This window comes from Neocloeon triangulifer, unplaced genomic scaffold, assembly GCF_031216515.1.
Source record: "Neocloeon triangulifer isolate White Clay Creek 2 clone unplaced genomic scaffold, ASM3121651v1 ptg000005l, whole genome shotgun sequence".
Classification (NCBI taxonomy): domain Eukaryota; kingdom Metazoa; phylum Arthropoda; class Insecta; order Ephemeroptera; family Baetidae; genus Neocloeon; species Neocloeon triangulifer.
The window spans coordinates 1,946,552-1,966,892 of NW_026775548.1; the positions used below are offsets into that span (position 1 = coordinate 1,946,552).

General features: G+C 37.3%; 1 protein-coding gene across 13 annotated transcripts; it reads left to right on the forward strand.

Moving 5' to 3' along the window:
* Positions 1 to 246: 246 nt before the first annotated feature.
* On the forward strand, positions 247 to 20,301 carry LOC132193749 (actin-binding LIM protein 3). Of its 13 annotated transcripts, none has more exons than XM_059614601.1 (17): positions 247 to 534; positions 579 to 630; positions 5,494 to 5,604; positions 12,414 to 12,509; positions 12,670 to 12,853; positions 13,583 to 13,873; positions 13,926 to 14,019; positions 14,077 to 14,343; positions 14,541 to 14,618; positions 14,732 to 14,924; positions 15,710 to 16,261; positions 16,564 to 16,677; positions 16,899 to 16,999; positions 17,781 to 17,850; positions 17,938 to 17,981; positions 18,341 to 18,601; positions 18,768 to 20,301. In XM_059614601.1, exons 2-17 carry the CDS (start codon positions 627 to 629, stop codon positions 18,879 to 18,881), a joined length of 2,574 nt encoding a protein of 857 aa, XP_059470584.1. In that variant the 5' UTR covers positions 247 to 534; positions 579 to 626; the 3' UTR covers positions 18,882 to 20,301. The 13 variants fall into 13 exon arrangements, with proteins under 13 accessions (XP_059470584.1, XP_059470583.1, XP_059470582.1 ...); XM_059614600.1 differs by having other exon boundaries at positions 601 to 630; XM_059614599.1 differs by lacking the exons at positions 247 to 534; positions 579 to 630 and adding an exon at positions 2,657 to 2,850.
* Positions 20,302 to 20,341: the final 40 nt, after the last annotated feature.

A 20,341-nucleotide genomic window follows, 5' to 3' on the forward strand; every position in this document is an offset into this window, starting at 1 on the left:
GCAGCAGATGTGCGACGAAATTCACTAAATTTTGTTCAAATATTTTGGGCTTTCCGCGATCGATACGAACTCGATTTAACTTAAATTTCTCATTACTTTAAACAAGTTTTGGTTTATTAATACAAAATAAATTGTATTTTAGGATTAAATAAGTGAATTTTTCATTTTTGAAAGGTTATTACTCCGGTTTTTGAGAGAAAAACCGTTTCGATCGAGGGGAAAATCGCCGGGCCCCGCCCACTTTTCCCCTCGGTGTTGTTCGCTCGCTCTGCTGCAAAATGTCAGGATTTCGCACGGCCTGACTTCGCCCCGGTGCCGAAAAGACGCGTTTCCCGGATCGAACGTGCGTTCGGCACTTTTGCAAAAGTCCCAACGCACCCCTAGGAGGGTGGCCTGTGGCCCATTTCGGCTTCAGGGCGCAGAAATCGGCCGTAATTTGCGGAGGGGAACCACGCCCCACGCCGGTTGATCAAAGGAAGCAGTCCATTATCTCGAGCTATTTTATCATCTCTGCATCCACTTGGCGGGCCGATGGTGAGTAGCGAAGCGGCCGCAATTAAACATCAGTGCTCTGATAGTGTTTTTCGCGTTTGTCCGCAGGTTCTTGACTCGTGAGCCGCAGCAAGATGGGTAAGTCGCAGCTGTCACCTTGACAGCCACCGTCCTTCTCGCTCTACCCTACTTTTTATTGGCAACACGCTCGAATTTTGCATTACGAGACTGTCAAGAAGCGTATTCTGCGGTCGAGCTCAATTATCGCAATTGCTGGCAGGTTTGAAAATTATGCTTCGGTGGAAAGAGGCCAGAGGTAGGCGACGGAGACAAATTTTTAAGAAATAATTATAAAAAAAAATACTGGAATTTTTCCACATAATTTATTTTATCTTAAATGCTTATTTATTTGTTAATTTGTAATGAAATGATATTTATATTTTTGTCCAGAAGTAGAATTAATATGAAATTCTTGAATTTGAGTAGAAAATTTTCAGTAAAATTAGAATAAACAATTAATTGTAGTATCCAGAAAAGATTATATTCAATTAGCTTATTTTTGTAAAAGTTATTTCATTAAATTTTAGTGTTGTAAGGTCACGGCGGGGATGGGCAGAGTTAATTAATCGGAGGTGTCGCACCAAGGCGGATGTCGTAAATTGCCTCCCGAGGCTCCTTGCTTATTATTTGAAACAGCGTTTTCCTTTCTACATTGCGACTCCCTTGAACATAATTCCTGAAAACTGTTCCCAGAAAACCCGTGATTTGAAATCTAATTACGCCCATTTCATGGAAATTTGTCTGCCAGTTTAATGGTGCATAAATTTAACCAAAAATCTGGAATTATATACAATAAATTATTTTAAAAAGCTAGGCATTTTTTTTAGTAAATAGTTATTTTGGTGAATATTTTCTAGAATGATTAAAATAAATAAAATAAGATATACATTTTTGATCAGATTTGCTTCAAATTTGCTAGAAATTTTATTCTCCTCAATAATCATTGGTCCAATTCCTTCAATATTTCCGCCTGATTTGCTAATCGAAAGCTGCGGAGCACGGCAGCCTCTTTGGTGAATTATTGATCACTCCAAATAGCATGCACGACGCGTCCGTCTCTCTCTCGTTTTGAAAATTCGCCATCGAGATAAAAGCAAGCAAGGGCGAGCGGAATAATAAATAAACACGCGAAACCAGTCAGGGGGTGGAAAACGAATTTTAAAGACTTTGCACTACAACTGGTCGCTGGGGGAGCGAAAACAAACAATTGAAACAATGGCTCTGGAAACTACCAGTTCATTGTGGATTAATATTGAAAACAAAAGAAATAATATAATTGTTGGTTGACCCGATTTGTTTTGTTTTTTGTTTGAACTGGTTTAATGGGTTCTTCACTCAATATCACTTGAAATGAAAACAAAAATAATAATAATAATATAATGTGCAGTAATTTCTGAAAATGCATAATTTATACATGGAGAACCGCAAACAAAAATTAAATTAATTACAATTTTTTTATTTAATCAGGAATTATTGCACAAAAAAATTAAATGAAATTGAATTTTTTAATTTCATATAATATCGAATTTATTTCTAATTTTTAAATTCAATCTGGAGTAATTGCAAAATTTTTTGTTAAAAAATTAAATTTTTTTTTATTGAAATGAATTAAAATTTTTATATAATGCGGCATTATTGCTAAAATAATTAATTGTTTTTTTGTAAAATTCTAATTTTAAATTTTTTTATTAAATTTATTACAATTTTTTCACTTAATCTGGCATTATAGCTTAAAAAATTAAATTACTAATAAAATTCTTATTTCCAATTTTTTCCTTATAAAATTTACAATTTTTTTAATCCGCCATTATTGATATAAAACGCATTTTTTTTTTTTATAAAATTCCATTTTTTAAATTTGGAATTTACTTTGAAATTAGATGAGTTGCAAAGGCGGAATCAGGACAAATTCTGAGCCAGATAGAAATGCGATACAGGCCGGAGCTAATTTCCGGTGCTCGTGAGGCTCATCAGCGTGATTGGGCCAAAACTTGCGTCTCATGGTTATTTTGAATATATAAAATCGAAATGCGCTCCTTCACTCTCTTATTCTATTTCCATAGCGCCGGATAGAGGGGGATCCGCGACGACGGGCGCTCCTCGTCAGTTTGCGTTCGCCAGCGGCCCCCGTCGGTCGCTCGGTTCCCATCCAGCGTGCTTGGTTATTACTTTTTTTTTATTCCGTGTGGTGCTCAGCGAGCCGTGCGCTTTCCAGGAACCGCAGACGCCGCTGGAATTTTTCCACTTTCCGACCTCGCAGGCAGGTCGATTGCTTCGACCGTGCATTGTCTATGAAAAGTGAGTTTGAAAATCATCCAGAACAAAGAAATTATTCAATTTCCATGCAATTCAAATAATTTTTATTCAAATTGAAAAACCGAAATAAAATTTATTGATGCAAATAAATTGAAAGTAATTATTAAAACATTCTGGATTTCTTTCAATTTTAAAACAATAATTTTGCAATAAATTTTCAGTAAGTTTAAAATGTATTTCAAAATCACGAGTTAAAAAAGATACTAATGAATGGAGGCTTGGCAGTCACAAAAAATCACTCGTCAGCCTCCACTTTTTTGCCTCTCGCCAGTGCCAATTCGAATGTTGACATGCAATTTTGAAAAAGTGCCAACCCCTAAAATACGTCTACATTTTACACTCCTTTCATTTTTCAAACTTCCTGTTTTAATAGAAAATTTATTCGCGTGGCCGCGATTCCGTTAGCAACAGCTGAGCGAGCGCGGGCGGGCGTCCGCGCAGTTGCGTTTTTAATTAAATGTTAACCCAAATACCGAGCGAGCGCCGAGCGCAGGTATATATTGTTTTGGTGCGACGACGACAAAGACAACAACGAGGTCAAAATTCACGCCACCAATCGCGCAATATCAGAGAGAAAGTTTGAAAAAATATTAAATTTTTAAAATTGCAAAGAAAAAAAATTAAACAAAATCACTTATTTTTGATAAAATTTGAAATTTTAAAATTATCTTGTAGAATGACAAATTTGTGAAAGGAAACAGACAATGCGTGAATTGAAATCAATGCACCTGTCAAACTTTGGAATTGGAACAATTGCGTCCGAATCACGCAAGAGATGCTCTGCAGAATAGCTAGGATGAGTCACTCGCGGCAGATGACGACGATAACGGTTCGTTCGCTCACAATTTTCCACATTCCGCGCCTCTCACTCTACCGTAAATTCGCCACGGTCTGCAATTTTGCTTCTTTGGTAAATCGATTTTTATATTTCCATTGCAGAAATTTATATCAATTTTTTAGCTTTATTTTTTATTCAAAATTAAACTAATTATTAACTCAGGGCAGCAAAATCAAATTTGTATGCGAATATCTAGTTTTTGAAAAAAAAAATCAAGCTGATCCTACAATAAATTGCATAAAAATTAGTTCTCAAAATTACATGGTAGACCAAGTTCGGTTCATTTTGTATTATTTTCACTCATTGAAATATTTTTTTATCAAAGTTTAATAATAAAAAATTGCCAAAATCAATGAAAGATTTGCATATTTACAGATACATTCAAAACAGCAGAAGTTCCAAATTAATTAATTGGCTTGTGATTTACACTTTAACACGTGAAACGCAATAAAATTCAGCTGTAAAACTGTTAAAATCCTTCCTTTCCGCGCCCATCTAACAGCATAATTGCCGCCTTAATTTCACTTTTCCTGCAGACGCCGTTTAATTTTTAAGGCTCCACGCACTGTTTTAGCGCCGGCGGTGCCTCGTTTTGAATCAAGGAAGTGACTTGAGACTCTCGAGAGACGAGTCATGTGCGTTCACTTTGCGTAGTTAACGTATTTAGAGAGAGAGCAGGCGTGTGCCGTGGGGTCTTCTTTCATCTGCGGCAATAATCCGATTATGATGTAATGCCATTAGTTATAAATCAAACCGCCAGCAGACCTTGTTTCCAAACAACCTTGATATAGGTTAGTGCTGCTGATGACACAAAGATTTCTCACAATTTTCTATACAATTATTAAAATTTTATTTGATTTAATAATTTAATTAATTTAAATAAAATGAGTTTTTAACGTATACCAATTTTCTTCTTCAAATTCTTCCATTTTGAATGGAATACAATAGAACTAACTCGCAAATTATTAAGAAAATAACTCTTGTTTTAATTTCCAACTTTTATCGGAATTTATCTTTTTCAGTCGTTTGAACGCTATTTTGAGATTAATGATATTTTTAATACGGTTGGTTCAAATTTATTTAAAATTTGTACTCTGATGCAAAATAACATGGCGCATCTTTTGGCTATCTTGGATTTTTTGTCAGGTTGCCTAATTTCAGGGCATAAAACTTAATATTTTGACCTTTTGCTAGGATCAATACCCTTTGACCTAGAAACTTGGTTCTTTGGTTCATTAGCTCCAACCTCCAGTCGAGAAAATTAAAAAAGTTAATCCGTATTAATTTGGCAGCAGTTTTAGTAAAACCTTATTTATTTCCGGCGGCCATAATGGAATTAGACAAGACAAGTGTGAAATTTTTCCATTAATTGGATATTGTCATTTTATTTGTTTGAAAGTGCTAAAAAATCAGCTTGATATTCTCGGTAACATTAAAAATGACAAAATGAATCGTTCAATTTAACTTTTCTCAAAAATTTGCCCGGTCCTTATGATCCTTACGGTCAAAACCTTTATTTTTTGTGGCCTTCGGAGGTTCCATCCTCTTTCAAATAGAAATTTTCTGTCGAGATCATCCACACTAGACTGGAACGAATCGTTCTTTGAAATCTTTTAACGCTTTTCAAACTCACACCCACCGAGTAAATCTTTCCAACAATCCAAACACAAAGTTTATCCGTTTCTCTTGTTTGTTCGGTGATAAAAATTCTACGGCTCCAAGGCTGGTGCCTGAAAAACGCATCAATTTCGCAACTGACCGTTGGTGTTTGTGTGTTTTTGTTGCAGAGAAAGGAATGACAACGTCAGACCAGCCTTCTTCGGTGGCGTCCTCGTCGCGCGGAGGAGACAAAAAGACGGCCAAGAAGGACTCGAAGGATAAAACGTCGCCGTCGAAAGGTAAGAAAAGCAAACTTTGTCTATAACGAGAGAAATCGATACTTGATATCACGGCAGAGTTAATTGGTAAACAAACAAGAAGTTGTGTAAATGTGTTCAAACAAACAAGAGGAGCTTTTATATATTCCAAAGTGAGAGAGACGAGAAAGGGCTCTGGTTACCTTGTTTTATAATAAATTATGCCACTGGAATTAAAATATAATCCAAGAGTGTATTTGTGTGACAAGGTCAGTGCACGCGACACACGAGAGACCTGTGAATCGAAAGTGCGCTTTTTAATACCAATTATTATTAAAAGTACTGATTACGGTGTTCGAGCCGAAGGTTGTGCCAAAAATTATCTTCGGAGGGCATCTCTAGATTTATATGCAAAGCGAGGCTTTCCGAATAATATGGCGAGGTCAAAGGCTTGAATTTTTCAACACATTCACTTTAATCTGATTTAAATCACAAAACTTATTTATAAACCTAAAATAATACTTATTAAATAGTGGAATAATTTAATTAATTTTTGCCTGAAAATGAAGTCTTATTTACAAAATACAAACTTATTTTAACGACCAAACAGTTTGAATATTTATCTAGTATTTTTAGTAATTTATTTTAATTTGCTGAAAGTTTATTTTCCTGTTTCAAAATCATTTCACATTCGACAGGAAATTTTTTTCCAGTGAATTCATAAAAGAGTTTAATTTAAATAAAACCTTGTTATTTCAAGAAAGATAATTTTAAAAAACCTTCCTCTTAAAACACAAATGCACCGTAATAAATAAAACTAACATGATAATACGATACCATACAAATAAACTGAAATCAAGAAGGGAAAGTATTTTTCAAATCATATCTTATTGTACTTGCTAACCTTTATTTTAATCTTCCTTGCGCAAGCAAAACAGTAAATTTTTATCAGTGCGTTTAGAGAGGTTAATTTCTCTCGGTGCAGGTGCTCATTGAAATGAGTCATTCGCCTCATTTTTTCCCGTCCTATTCCGCTAATGACTATTAAATTGGCCAAACTTTCACCTGGGTCGCACGCTTGAGAGGCTTTTTAACCACGCACAATTTGATTTGTGCGCCTTTTAAAGGGATAAAAATAACGCATAAAATCTGAAGCTTTTTATTGGCCTTTTATCATAACGGGGCCATCGGATGCACGAAAAGTAAACAAAGACGAGATCTTTATGGCGTCCAGGAAATTTTATACGTCCTGAGATCAGACAGATTGAGCCATTAAAAAAAAAGGAAGAAATAATCCAATCTGATTCTGTGAAAAGTTTGCTTTCGGAACTCAATGAACCTTTTGCCCTTTGCAAAGAAATAGAAACGGAAAAGGCCACACCTTCTTTTCACCCAAGTGGTGACGCAACCGCCTTGTTATTCCACGCTCCAGTGACGTCACTTGGTGCAGTTCCCTTTTCGGAGTCCAAGGTCACGCTTCAGACGTGTTAACTCAAGATCATCCTCAATTTCACACTGACATAGATTTTTGCTTGAACTTAGTTTTGTTATTAAATTGAATGACTAAAGAAAATTACCAGAAATAACGTTGAGGTTTTTCCTTTAATTTGTTCAAGAAGTTTCTGGCTTTTTTCTTATTAAATTAATTTATATGATTTTTACCCCTCTTTCAAATTCCAAAGTCGTGTTGAAGTTCTCAATGTATTAATTCCATTCAGTGAAACAATAGGTTTGAAGAATGGCGTCGTAACTCACCGAGTCGATTGTTTATTCTTATTATTTTTCACCACACTCGAGCAGAGCGTTTTTTTTTTATTCATATTATCCGAGGCGATTGCTAATAATGGAGGAAAAAGTGATTGTGCAATTATGTGCGCATAAATAGAGGTCACTTGCTCCGCGTGTCGTGTGTGTGATGTCATCGCTCGTAAAAACCGTCGCTCGCTTGTGAAGCTCAATTCAGACGGTCTAGTCCCTTCCAACGCCAGAACAACTCTCAAAGCATTATTTGCTGAACTTTTCCTGCTACAAGCTTAAAATTAATTCTTGTAGACGATAATTTTTACATAAATTGAATGAAACGATTTTATTATAGCACAAATTTTCAAAATTTCTAAAATTAAAAAAAAAATACTTAATTAAATCTGAAAATAATCAAAAAATTTATAATGAATTTAATGGAGTGATTATCTAAACTAATCAGAGATTGTTACAATCTTAACAAATAAAAATAAACCTGCAATCCCCACGGCGAACTCACGTTTCTAGTATTTTATTCAAATCTGTCTCCGTTCGTGTTGAGGCAAAACGAGATTATGCATTTTTCCTGGCGTGCTTCGAGGTAATTAGTCTTTCTCTCTAAATGATGATGTTATTGCCGCAAATAGCAGCGTGTGTTGTTGATGAAGTGCCCTCGAGAGAGCAAACACACGCACCATTCCGTCACCTGCTTTGTTTATATGAATTGTCTCATCTCTGTCCCGCGAGATTATGCAACCCGTCTGTCCAAAGAGATGCAAGCCGGACTGACGAAACGTTTCGAAATGAATTAGTCGCATATGCAACTCCACAGTTCAATGGCATTTTAATTTAAATTTATTCAATTGACCCAATAAATGTAAATATTTAATCAAACAAATTGACGAGTGATCAATAAAAAATAATAAATATAATCAATTGTTGCCAATTGTTGAATTTATTATGCAGATATTGCAATGAAAGCTTAAAATATTGATTAAATTCGTATCGAGTTTAATTTAGAACAATAAATATCTCAATTAATTACCTCTTCCTCAAAATTTTAATTGATCAGAGTAAAATTAAGATTTAATAATTTTTTTTTTATAAATTAGATCAGATATTTTGCACTAAATTTTCCATCAAATTAATAGATCACTTCAATTATTATAATTTTTTTAAACTTTTTTTCTGATTCCGGACCTAGGATGATTTATTTCCTTCGGCGCATCGGAAAACTAATCACGCGCGACGCCGCTGCACCATTTTCTTGATACTCACTTCCCTCGTCTGTCGCGGTCTCTGTCGAATCTATTTTTGTAAACTCCAAGAGTGTTTTACCCTCGCGTTTTAATTACCCGACACGAAGAGACTCGCGAGCGATAAAAGGGAGACTTTCTTTATTTAGTCTGCCGCTGACAAAACGCGCCGACCGCACAGACGACGTTCATTTTTCACCAACATGCTTTTTTAAGAACGTGCTTTGCTTGATTGCTCGCCTTTGTCTCGCGTTACGTTGGCTCAACGAACAGCCAGACACGAGAGTAAAGCTCACGTATGAAGTTAAAAGTCGCTTTCAAGTTTAATCTGGCTGATGGGGAAAAAGAGAAAAGTGTTTATTAATGCAGGCATTAGGAAGAAGATTGCAAAATACTTGCTCAACAAAATTGTCCAAGTTAACATCAGACAATGTTCTTTAAATAATTTAAATTTTATTTATATCCACACTGAAAATAAATTTAATGAAAAAGTTTTCCTTAAAATTACTGTAAATTTTAAAGTTGAGATTTCTATTGTATATTAAAAATGTTAATTTTTAAAAAATTCAGTTCTTGCAATGAATTAATTTTTTCTCCTTGCAAATAACATTAATTCACAAACCAATGCTTACGAAGAGAAAATTATCATCAAAATTGATTATAAGCCAAGCACCTTGTTAAATTTTCAATTTATTAGCTTTTAATTTCATCCCTTAAAGCTGATTTTTCCATTTAAAAAGAAGCTAATTATTCACTCCAACCGTCTGAAGACTTTTAAGTTCAAATCAAATTAACTACAAAGTCCTCAGCAGCCTGTATTTGTTTACTCGATTGAAAATTTTCAGAACACATCCGCCCATCATACAAAATAGCTTTTGGCTCGGCGTCAACTTTCAGCATTACGTCGGTAAAAGGGGGCGTAATCACGGTCAATGTGTCGGAATGGCCCTGTTGAGTTGCTTGACATTTCTTTTTTATTCTCTCCAGGGTGCAATTGCGTGTCGGTCCGGCTCCAAATTGGCTCAAAATTCGTCGTGTTTCCTCTCATCGGGAAATGGCGCGAATGAGAATTTTCCCAGCGGTATCAAATTAGAGAGCACAGGCGAGTGTCAATTACCTGCGCTCTTGCGGAGAGCGAAATCCTTGTTCTTGTTCTCTTGTGATAACACGGAGCACGGAGGAGGAAAGAAGTTTTGAGACGCCGCGTGCTTTTTTATCTAATCTTTTCCTCAAATGATGCTGCATTTATTTACAAAGTCGATTTTAATTGCTCTTGAGAGAGAAGAGAAGAGCAAAATGCCACGCCCTTGGTTCTTGAAAATTATTCTTTTCTAACTTTTACTTTCTTTATTTTAGTGGAATTTCAATTAATTATTGTAATAATTATTCAGAAAATGAAAAACAATTTGACAGATTTTTCCATGAATTGAGCAAAAAAATTAGTTAAAAAAAATGTATCCTTTGTAATAAAAATTTCCATTTTTTATTATTAATTAATTATTTAAAAACTTTTAATCAAAACAAATTCAAACAAACAACAATTTTTGCCGTCATTTTCATCTAAAGCTTGGAAATTTTCGACTCTATTTTGTTCTGATAAAAGATTGAGGTCGATCAATTTAGAGCCCCGACGGAAACTCATTCAAACCTTAATCAACCTCCCGTCTCTCATCAATTAAGCCAAACAACCCTCTCTTTCCTTTGATGTCGCGAATGAGAAATCTAGTATTTGTTCCCATCACGTTTTGTTGCCAAAAACGAAATCGACCCGATCTGATGTGCGAAATTTCAAAAGTAGAAGTTTTGACGTTGGTGCTGCTTCGAAGCAATCCAAAGTCTTGTTCAAATGCCTGCTGCGCTATTAGCCTTGTTAAACAATTGGTGCAGGCCGAGGCGCATAACTTCACGCAACTTTCATGCGCGCCGCCCACTTTGAATAATAACAAAATAAATTGGCTCTGACGGCCACACCTCTCATCAAAATGCCCTAATTTTAAAAATATAATGTAAATCCGTCTATAGAGTTTTTTTTTTTTAATTAATCATCTCATTTTGAACTAAAAATAAAGGAATCTTCTTTTATAATTCTATATCCTCTAGAATCAGTTTTTTTTTTTAACTTTTGGAAGGAGAGAAAACTTTGTAAACCAGTGTAGAATTGAATCATTTAGAGTTTTTTTCTGACTTTCTGATGCGCTTATTTATAATTAGAAGTTGCTGGAAACGCCTCGGCTTGGCCTGCATTGTTTTAGTAATTAATCGGACCATCTTCTTCCCACTCGAGGGCTGACGTCACCCTCTCGTAATGGCTACAATAATTGCACCGCAAGCAGCTAGGCCGCCCCTGCTTGAAAAAGCAAACCACGACTTTGACCAAGGTCGAAGCTGCAGATTTCGGCCCTTATTGAAATTTATCGCCGACTGGAATTTCATTGGCGATTAGGCAAATTATCAGCCCCGGCAGACAGGAAACCCCTTAAGTGGCGGAACCTTTCAACTTAAAATTTGAAAGATTGGGTAATTATTTTATTGGGATTTTCTCATCTAAAAAAAGCTAAAAAAAATTATATCATTTTTAAATTATTTTTAATAACTGGGTCTTTTTAAAAAGGGAAATCAATCAATAATAATAAAATAGTGCTTAAAATATAATATAAATTCGCCAGACACGCCCCTAAGCTGCTGGCCTTCGTCTTTTGTGAAAGCGTCGAATCATCACTCGGGCGATTATGGACACAAAAATAAACGGCGCTGCTCATCTTCCTGGACGCGCCGCTTTTCGCAGATGCCCTTGTGCGCGCCTGGAGAGTAAATTTAGTGTACGCGCGGCGAATGTTTGACTTGCAAATTAGTTTAAAAAATAAGAAATTTAAATAGCAACCGGATTTGTTTGAAAATCTATTCCTTCCAGGCATTTTAGTTTGATTTGAATGAAAATTTAAGTATTTGCAATTTTTTTATGCAATTTCTTGTATAATTCCATTTTAAATGAATAATTTTTTAAAATTCTTCTTCCCAATAAGTTATAAAAACTATTGAAATTCAGCTGCAGTTCCATTCCGATGCAGTTTACCCTTGAGTGAACTTGTGACAACGGAAAGAACTGTTAATCTCGGCGCGAAACTGGTTGTCGGACTGAACAAACAGCGAAACAAAGCCCCGATGCGCTTGCTAATGATTCGGCGTGCGGCGTCCTTTTGAACTGCACGAAATTTTATTGCGCCGTCCTCGCCACCGGCAGTGCCGCCGAGCGAGCGCGGTGAATGCGCTTCTTTCATTCCTGAGCAATCACTCACTCGTTCAGAAGCCATTCTCGCGATAGCCGAGAAAGAAATTTTGGGTGACGATTTCGGCTGATTATCAGCAGTGGAAATCAAGTCGCCGCGCGGCGATGAGGTACCTTATCGAGTACGACGCCAAGGGAAAGGCACACAAAGTGCCTTACGGTGAGCTCGAAACGTTTTCCACAATTTGTTCTGGAAAAGGTCGCTTTCAAGTGCACCTGATAAAAAGGGTCGATTTATCAGCGGGTGGCCTACTTTTGTGGCTTGGAAAGCACTCCGAAGAGTAAAAAATTTAAAATTCTTCAAAATTATTTAAACATTTTTTCAAATTAAGTTAAGGAAGTGAAAAGTCTAGTAGTTTTTTATTCCAGTTCAATTTAATGCTCCATTGGCTCGATCAGAATTCGGTAGAAATCAAATGTCGTTTTGTTCATTATTAAATTTAGTGATGGTCGTTTTTCTTTCACTTAAAAATTGAGCTCATTCTCTCTTACAATCGCGAAACAAAAGCCTTATTCGTTCGTATTCACAGCTATATTGATTTCTGACTTGCATTCTTTGTATGTTCCAGGTAAAATAATATGCCACACCTGCAAGAAGAAGTGCTCTGGAGAGGTGCTGCGCGTGCAGGACAAATATTTCCACATCTCCTGCTTCAAGTGCAAAGGTAAGACTAGAAATAATTCCACAAATTGAAAGTATTCAAATTATTTCTACACAAAATGATATTTATTCATTTAAATAAATAATTATTAAATTTTAATTGATAAAGTATCAGTTTTTAAATAAAAAAATTGGCAAAATCTAATTTTTGAATTAATTTTCAGTGTGCAAGGCGTCGTTGGCCCAAGGCGGCTTCTTCAACCACGAGGGCGCCTACTACTGCACCAGCGACTACCAGCGCCAGTTCGGCACCAAGTGCGTGGCCTGCGGCGACTACGTCGAGGGTGAGGTGGTCACGGCCCTCGGCAACACCTATCATCAGCGATGCTTCACATGCTCTTTGTGCCGGTGCGTACAGAGCAAACATTATAACTTTTCATTATATCTCTTCCCAGCCCCTGCTCGGTGCAAATCGATAAAGTACGAAGCCGAGCGGCCGGTTAGCACTTCTGCGACCGCTGCACTTGTAAGACGGACATTCCACGTGAATCGCGTCCAGTTTAAAAATATATCGGCCAGAGAACAAAAACAAACTAAGGGAACAATTGGATTTAAAATGATGTGTTTGAAAGGAAATACCAATAGCAAAAATGCAAACAAACGTTGATTTATGATGATTTGAATTTAAAATTCCGCTTGTCCTCAATGAGTTTTTGTGAATTTTTATTGCTTAAGAAAAAACATTATCCTGCTCTACAAGATTTATTTTCGTACTAATTGTTGTCAAAATTATTTCACATTTCATTAATTATGGCTGCAGCCTGCAGCCAAAACATGTAGAGTAGGATATTGTTTTTTATTAAGCAATAAAAATTCACAAACACTCTTTGAGGATAAGCCAAATTTTAAATTCAAATTACCATGAATCAACCCTCAATCATAAAATTTCACTAAAAATGTTGATTCATTTGATTTAAATGGAATAAAATATTTTCCTATTATTTGTAGAAAAATTTTTCATAATTAAAATCAACATATTAATTTTTAATTCAGTCTTTACAACCCATATATCCCATTAATAAATACATGTTTCTAAATAATTTGACTTCATCAAACAATATAAATTTTGATTTACAGGAAAGCATTTCCATCGGGAGACCGGGTCACCTACAATGGGCGGCAGGTGTTGTGCCAACGGTGTGCCGAGGGCGGGCAGCGGCCTGTCCCGCAGAGCTCCCACCTGCAGCAGGTGACCACCGGGTCGCCGGCGGTGCCCAACTCGCTGCCTCTCCTCTCTTCGCAGTGCGCTGGCTGCCAGGAAGAGCTCAAGGAGGGACAGGCGCTGGTGGCCCTCGACAGGCAGTGGCACGTTGCCTGCTTCAAGTGTCACGCCTGTGGCGCCGTCCTTCAGGGAGAATACATGGGAAAGTGAGTAAAAATCTACTCTTGTTGACAATTTAAAATAATTCTGTTTTTGCAGAGATGGAATTCCCTACTGCGAGAAGGACTACCAGAAACAGTTTGGTGTCAAGTGTGCTTACTGTAGTCGTTACATATCAGGAAAGGTGCTTCAGGTCTGTCAATATAAAAAAAATGATTCTTTTGATAAAATATTTTCTTTTTAATATCAGGCTGGTGAAAATCACCACTTCCATCCAACTTGTGCTCGATGCACAAAATGCGGAGATCCTTTCGGTGATGGCGAAGAAATGTTCCTGCAAGGCGGCGCCATTTGGCACCCGCGGTGTGGCCCTGGCCCCACCGAGAACGGAACCATCCTCAATGGAAACGGTTCTGCCCTGGATGCTTATGAGAACGGCACCAGAGACGGCTACGCCACCACTGACACTGAAGGTGGTTTTGACCACATGAGCAGTGCTGCCCCCAGCGAGATGCAGGTCTTTACACGTGGTTGAAAACAATAACCAGCACGGAGCATGAATTTAAACTTGATTTTTGTTGATATTTTAAAATGTGCATGTCTCGTAAAACCAGATTTTTGCCACTTTTTACAAAACCGTGGACAAAAATTTGATTTCGTTTTTTAGCCGTCTTTGTATTTTGATGATTCTATTCTTTTTCGTTTGATTTGCAGTTTTCTTTACGTTCTCGTACACCCAGTTTGAATGGCTCAGTGTGTTATAGTCCTCACTTAAATAGCTTGAATAGAAAGGTAATCCTGACACCACTTTTGTAGAGATCAATAATTACTCACCGATCCATGTTGTCGATTAATCACGTCGTCTCATTCATTACACAGGACAGCCAAATTAAAACTTATATCAGTCTAACACCTTTCAGTACCGATCAAGCTCCCCGGGATTGATCCTGCGAGAGTACAAACACCCCGAGGACATCAGCCGCATCTACACTTACAGCTATCTGACCGAGGAACCAAATAACGCATCTTCCTACTTGCGTCGACCCATTGACCCTTACGACAAGCCACCCACCAGCCCTCACTTTCACAGGCCCCACTGTAAGCTTTCCTCAATCATTTAGTTTTTTGTGAAAATTAAAAAATAATGACAATATTAAAAAGCTTCTTAAATAGAATCAAATGCATTTCTCCCTATGTAGTCCGAAAAATATTTGTGCCAGTATAAAATTTTCACCATCTATTGGAAGCGCATTGTGACAAATTTTCTGAGATTTCCCAGGTAGAAAAGTATCTTTTGAAATGTGGCGTATTTCTTAGTTTTTGTTGTAGTGATCTTTCTATTTCTTGTTCAAATATGGGACCAACGTCAATTGATCAGAAATTTAATTAGCTTTCAAAAACTTATCAAGTTTACTTAAATAAGACAATTATTGACAAAAAAACATTTCAATTGTTTGAACCAAGGTCAAGTTTTGTATTTATTTTTTTGAGCTGTAGGTCTTATAGAAGACATTTTAGAGAAAAAAATTTTGAACAAAATTTGTAGAAAATTTAATTTTGCACACTATTCTATTTAACATTTTCTTCTAAATCCAAATTGGTAAAAGTTGTATGGGCGTAAAGGTTGAAAAATGAGGTTTTCTGCTCAATGTCAACCCTACGGACCTAGTAGACTAAAAACCTTGGGAAATCTTCGAAAATACGCTTTAATGCAATCCCAATAGAGGGTGAAAATTTCAAAATCACATGAATTTCTCCGGTTTGAAACCTTTCTTTCCTGGACTATTATAACTTTATAACCAGAAAGATCTGTTCTAAATTTGGCCTGAAATTATCTCAATAAATATTATTTGTTTGTTAATGTTTTGTGTGAATTGTTTCAGCGGCCCAGTCATCGTCACGCTCCCGAGTGTTGCTGAAGCACGGCTCTCGATCTGCCATGCAGGTGCTGGTGGACAGCATCAAGACGGAAACTCCGCGGCCCAAGTCGCCGCACATGAACAATGAGGAGCCCATCGAGCTGGCCCACTTTCCGGCCGCCAAGCGTCCCCCTCCGGGCGAGAAATCCAAGATCGAGCGGGACGACTTTCCGGCCCCTCCCTATCCGTACACAGACCCTGAGCGACGGCGCCGCTGGTCAGACTCGTACAAGGGCGTGCCCATTTCCGACGACGAGAATAACGAGGTGCAAAGTCCGAACGGACCCGACGAGATCGACTGCAAAGTCATTGAGAATGTCAAACTGAGGAGGGAGGAGGCCGAACTGTCCAAGATCGCCACTGGCATCGGCAAGGTTTTCCTGCAGAACGTCAGGGAGAGGGAAAAAATGAGGCAGTGGAAGATGAGCCACTTGGACCCGAGGAACGCTTCGAGGACTCCGTCGGCCGCCAAAGAGCCAATCAACCGACTCAGATACGAGTCCCCTATCAATGCATGTGAGTTTGCAAATTTTAGAACACTGTTTTAATTTAGTTTTTAATTTCCTTCCAATTATTGGTCGCTATGAATTTGGATCCGGGAGAAAGTTGGTGAGCTGCGAATAAATCACCAATTGACTTCATTTTACTCTAAAGATTTTTTCTTCAAATCACATCTTTTACCAAGTTGAATTAAGCTGAAATTATCTTTAGGCAATTTCAAAGTAAAGTTGAAGCCACCAATTTTTCATGAATTTTTATCATTTGCATCCGACTATGAGTTGAAGCTTTTCAAAATTTGACAAGATTCAATTTTGCAGCACCATCTCGCAATATGGACCACCCCCGGCCATGGGAGGAGGATCAATTCGACAGAAGCTCTAGCTACCGATCATCTGTGGGACGATCGACTGGTGCTATTCCCAGCTACAACGGTAAAATCAAGCAAACCTTCTTATTTTTGGGGCAACAACCACTTGCTACAATTAAAAAAAATCCTTTCATTGCTAGTTAGCACTGTTTTTAGGATGGGACCTTTTTCAACTAGATATTCTTTTTCTATTTAAAATTTCTTATTTTTTTTTTTTATGTATTCAGTTCATTTATTGAGCTGATTTCACTTTATTTTGATGATTATGTGCCTAACCACTCACAGTTCTCCACTCAGCCCCCAAACCTGGCTACGGCCTCAAGTCGAGCACCCTCCCGGCTTCAGGACGGAACGGCTTTTACTCTCCGCCCGGCGTTTACAGCGGAGTGAGTTTGACTTTCTAGGCGCCACAATAAATTACAAACACCTGCTCACACCACCACATCACCCGCAGTCTCATCATCACTGTCCAATATTGCAAATGTTTTATGCCTTTTTTTTTACTAATCGTTTCGGGGCTGTTTTCGTCTTCCGTTTTTTTCTGTTTTCCTTTCTCCTTTGAACAAGGTGGTTGTTTTGATTGTTTGCTATTCAGAAGTGCACGCCCAGATGCGGACCGGCAGGTTGGCTGACGTCGTTGGTTATTTGCACCGGGGCCTGACAATATGTAATTGTTTTATTTGGGAAGCTCCGGTGCGTGTCTGCGGTTTCAGAAATAAGTGCTAGAATTGAGTTTTATGGCTGGCTATGTTGGTGCTTGTTTTAGTGGTAAGCGCGCTTCGCCATGTACCAAAGCCTGGCTATGGACTGGCAGCACCACGGTCTCATACCTTCTCTAGTTCAATGGCAGTAAGTTCTCTCAAATCTTCACTGTCCTGTCCAAATAAATTTAAAAAGTTTGAGTAGCCTCAAAAAGCACCATCACAGTTTGGTTGCACCTCAAATTCCTTCTCAAATGCATGCGTTTGACTTAATTTCCAACTTTAATTACCCGAATTGGCTGAAATGATTTCTACTAACAGCAAAGAGCACGAAAATTAAATTTCTCTGAACATCTAAATCACAAAAATACACTGAAAACACGAATCATTAAATTTTCAAAATTTAGTAAAAAGTACGTAGATTTTGAAAGTTTGACCTGTGGTTAATCGTAGCTGTCCGTTTTAGGGGGACTTCTCATTCAGTGGATTAGGTGAAAAGACACAGAGCACAGAATTCAGCAGTGGAAAATCAGACAGTAAGTTCCACTATTAAAAACAATCTCACATAATTTGTAACTTTAAAAAAAAATTAGCAGCAAGTTTAAACGTTATTTTTTGTCCAGTTTCAGGAGGCTCAATTTGTGAGGTAGACCGCAGAGCACTCGGGGTAAGTATCTGAGCTTTTGTGGTGCTTTTGGTGTTTCCAATTTCAAGTGTGCTTTACCTGTGGCTTCTCATGCAAAACCTCAAACTCTCATCTACAACTGCCAACTGCTACCACAAGCTTTCCTCTCCCAAAATAATCCTTTCTAAAAAAAATATTCACCATTTAATTCATTCTTCTTAATTTTCCAACTAAAAGGGACCTTCAAAAAGTCCCAACAAAATTAGTTTTGTTTAAAAGTATTTTAATTTTTTATATATTAACTTACTTTTCTCTTTCATTTTATTTACTAATTTAATCTTTTACATAGCAGCATGCATGGAAAAATTCAAGGGTCTGATTGTTGAATATTTTCGAATTAGGGTCATGTGACCGACGCTTCAAGTGAGTTCCGCAGCTCGACGACCTTTGGCGGCGGCATCCAGAGGTGCTACCCTGCCTTCGTGCCGGCCGCCTCGCACTCGTACAGCCCTCACCTGCGTCGCTCGCTGCCCACCCTGAACCACAGCATGGCCGTGGCCATGTCGGCCGCCTCTGCCGAGCCGCCAAAACTCTACCCTTACCACCTGCTGATGACCACCAACTACCGCCTGCCTGGAGACGTTGACCGCCTTAACCTTGAGGTATTAACATTTTCTCATTTAATAAAAAAAAATAATAATAATAAAAGGCATTAAATTTTATTATTCTAAATGACTCCGCAAATGGAAATTTATCAATTTAATTTTCCAAAATGGAACAATTTTGTAAATTTTAAATATTTTTTTTTAATAAATTTAAAATTTGCAGAGGCATCTGTCTGACAGTGAGTTTGAGATGATTTTCCACGTGCCCAGAATGGAATTCTACCGCATGCCGCAGTGGAAGCGGAACGACCTGAAGAGGAGGGCCCTCCTCTTCTAAAATACCACCCAGCATCACTTCACATCAGAAAAATTTTGGCGTCAAATGCTTTTGATGCTTCTCTAGTGCAGCCGAAATATGTGCATCTCTCTCTCGAGTTACCTTTTTATCAACTTCTTTGTAATTAGTCACATCATCAGTCGCAATTTTACGCAACCTAGGGTAAAAATACTAGCTTATTATTCTTTGTTGTTTAAGTTCCTATGGGTGATTTTTTTTCTCTGGTAACCAGGTGCTGCTGCAGTTTTTATTTTATTTAACCACTAACGCGAGAGTGTGCTTTTTGAAGTCTCCAACTACGGAGCGCAAATTCAATGTTGATCAATGACAGGTGCTTTTTGAAACGCAATGTCTATAATATTAAAAAAGAAGAAATACCAACAACTACTAATGTTAACAACAGCAATAGACTTAGTACTTTAGAGGGAGCGAGAGAAAAAAATTGATTATATATTTGAGTGATGAGGACTGTATTAAATGATGCAGCTATTTGAATGTGAAGAAAAGACAAGTACGAAGTCAGAAAGAAATAATTTGATCAGAGAGATTGAGCAGATTTTAAGATTGACCTTCTAAAAAAGCTTAAATTCAATATATATATCTACAGCTATGCCTTATGTAATTTTATCCCACAACATTTGTGAATGACGAAAAACCTGGCCCACGTCTGAATTGAGGGAAGCTCGGTGAACAGAGTGGGCCAGAGTTTTTGCAAACATGCTTATAATAAGTAAGAGCAGCTGTCTAAGTGCGAGAAGTGACTGCATATTCAAATGTACGCTGAATTAGAAAATCTATGCTTATATAAATAGTGTTAATATATTGTGCAAAAATAGTCGTTGAACCGCTTCTTCCGCTGCTGCTGCCTCTCGATGAGAGACGAACCTGAGCATTTATTGAGGAAAGCTGCTGACGTACATAATTATATATTTTGATTGGCAAACGAAAATCAAATTTTTTAACTCCTTCAACTGAGGTAGCTATTGATTGACTAATTTTGCCCCACTCTCATGTGCTTGTACTTTTTGCTGACATATTTATTGGACCACTGTTAGACGCACCCTTTTCTTTAGACTAGATTTAAGCCGTTTTTCCATTTCATATTGTTTTGACCTCGTATAGATATCTAAACTGTGCACAAAAGTTGTTTCCTTTGATTATTGAGAAATGAATTATACTTTGTCACTTTTTGTAAACACGGTTTATCAAAAAATCTTCACGCGCCATCAACAATCTTCAGCGCCTGTGCAAATTTGTTGCATTTTCTCAGTGCTTAATTTTTTTCACGATTTACTGTATGAACTTTCTATTATTTTACGACGATGTTCCCTTTTTCTGGTCTGTCTTGAAAAACTTATAAATTGATTAGATTTAAACCTGTTGTCATCAATCTCTTCAAAATAAATTGAAATGAACCTGATTTTTACACATTTTTTTTTTTTACTGATTCTCCTTAAATG

What these genes read in the sequence shown, in the direction of transcription:
- LOC132193749 (XM_059614599.1), top strand. An exon ending in TGCTATTCCCAGCTACAACG is followed by an intron (nt 16,678 to 16,898) that starts GTAAAATCAAGC and finishes AACCACTCACAG; the next exon opens with TTCTCCACTCAGCCCCCAAA. An exon ending in CGCCCGGCGTTTACAGCGGA is followed by an intron (nt 17,000 to 17,780) that starts GTGAGTTTGACT and finishes TGTCCGTTTTAG; the next exon opens with GGGGACTTCTCATTCAGTGG.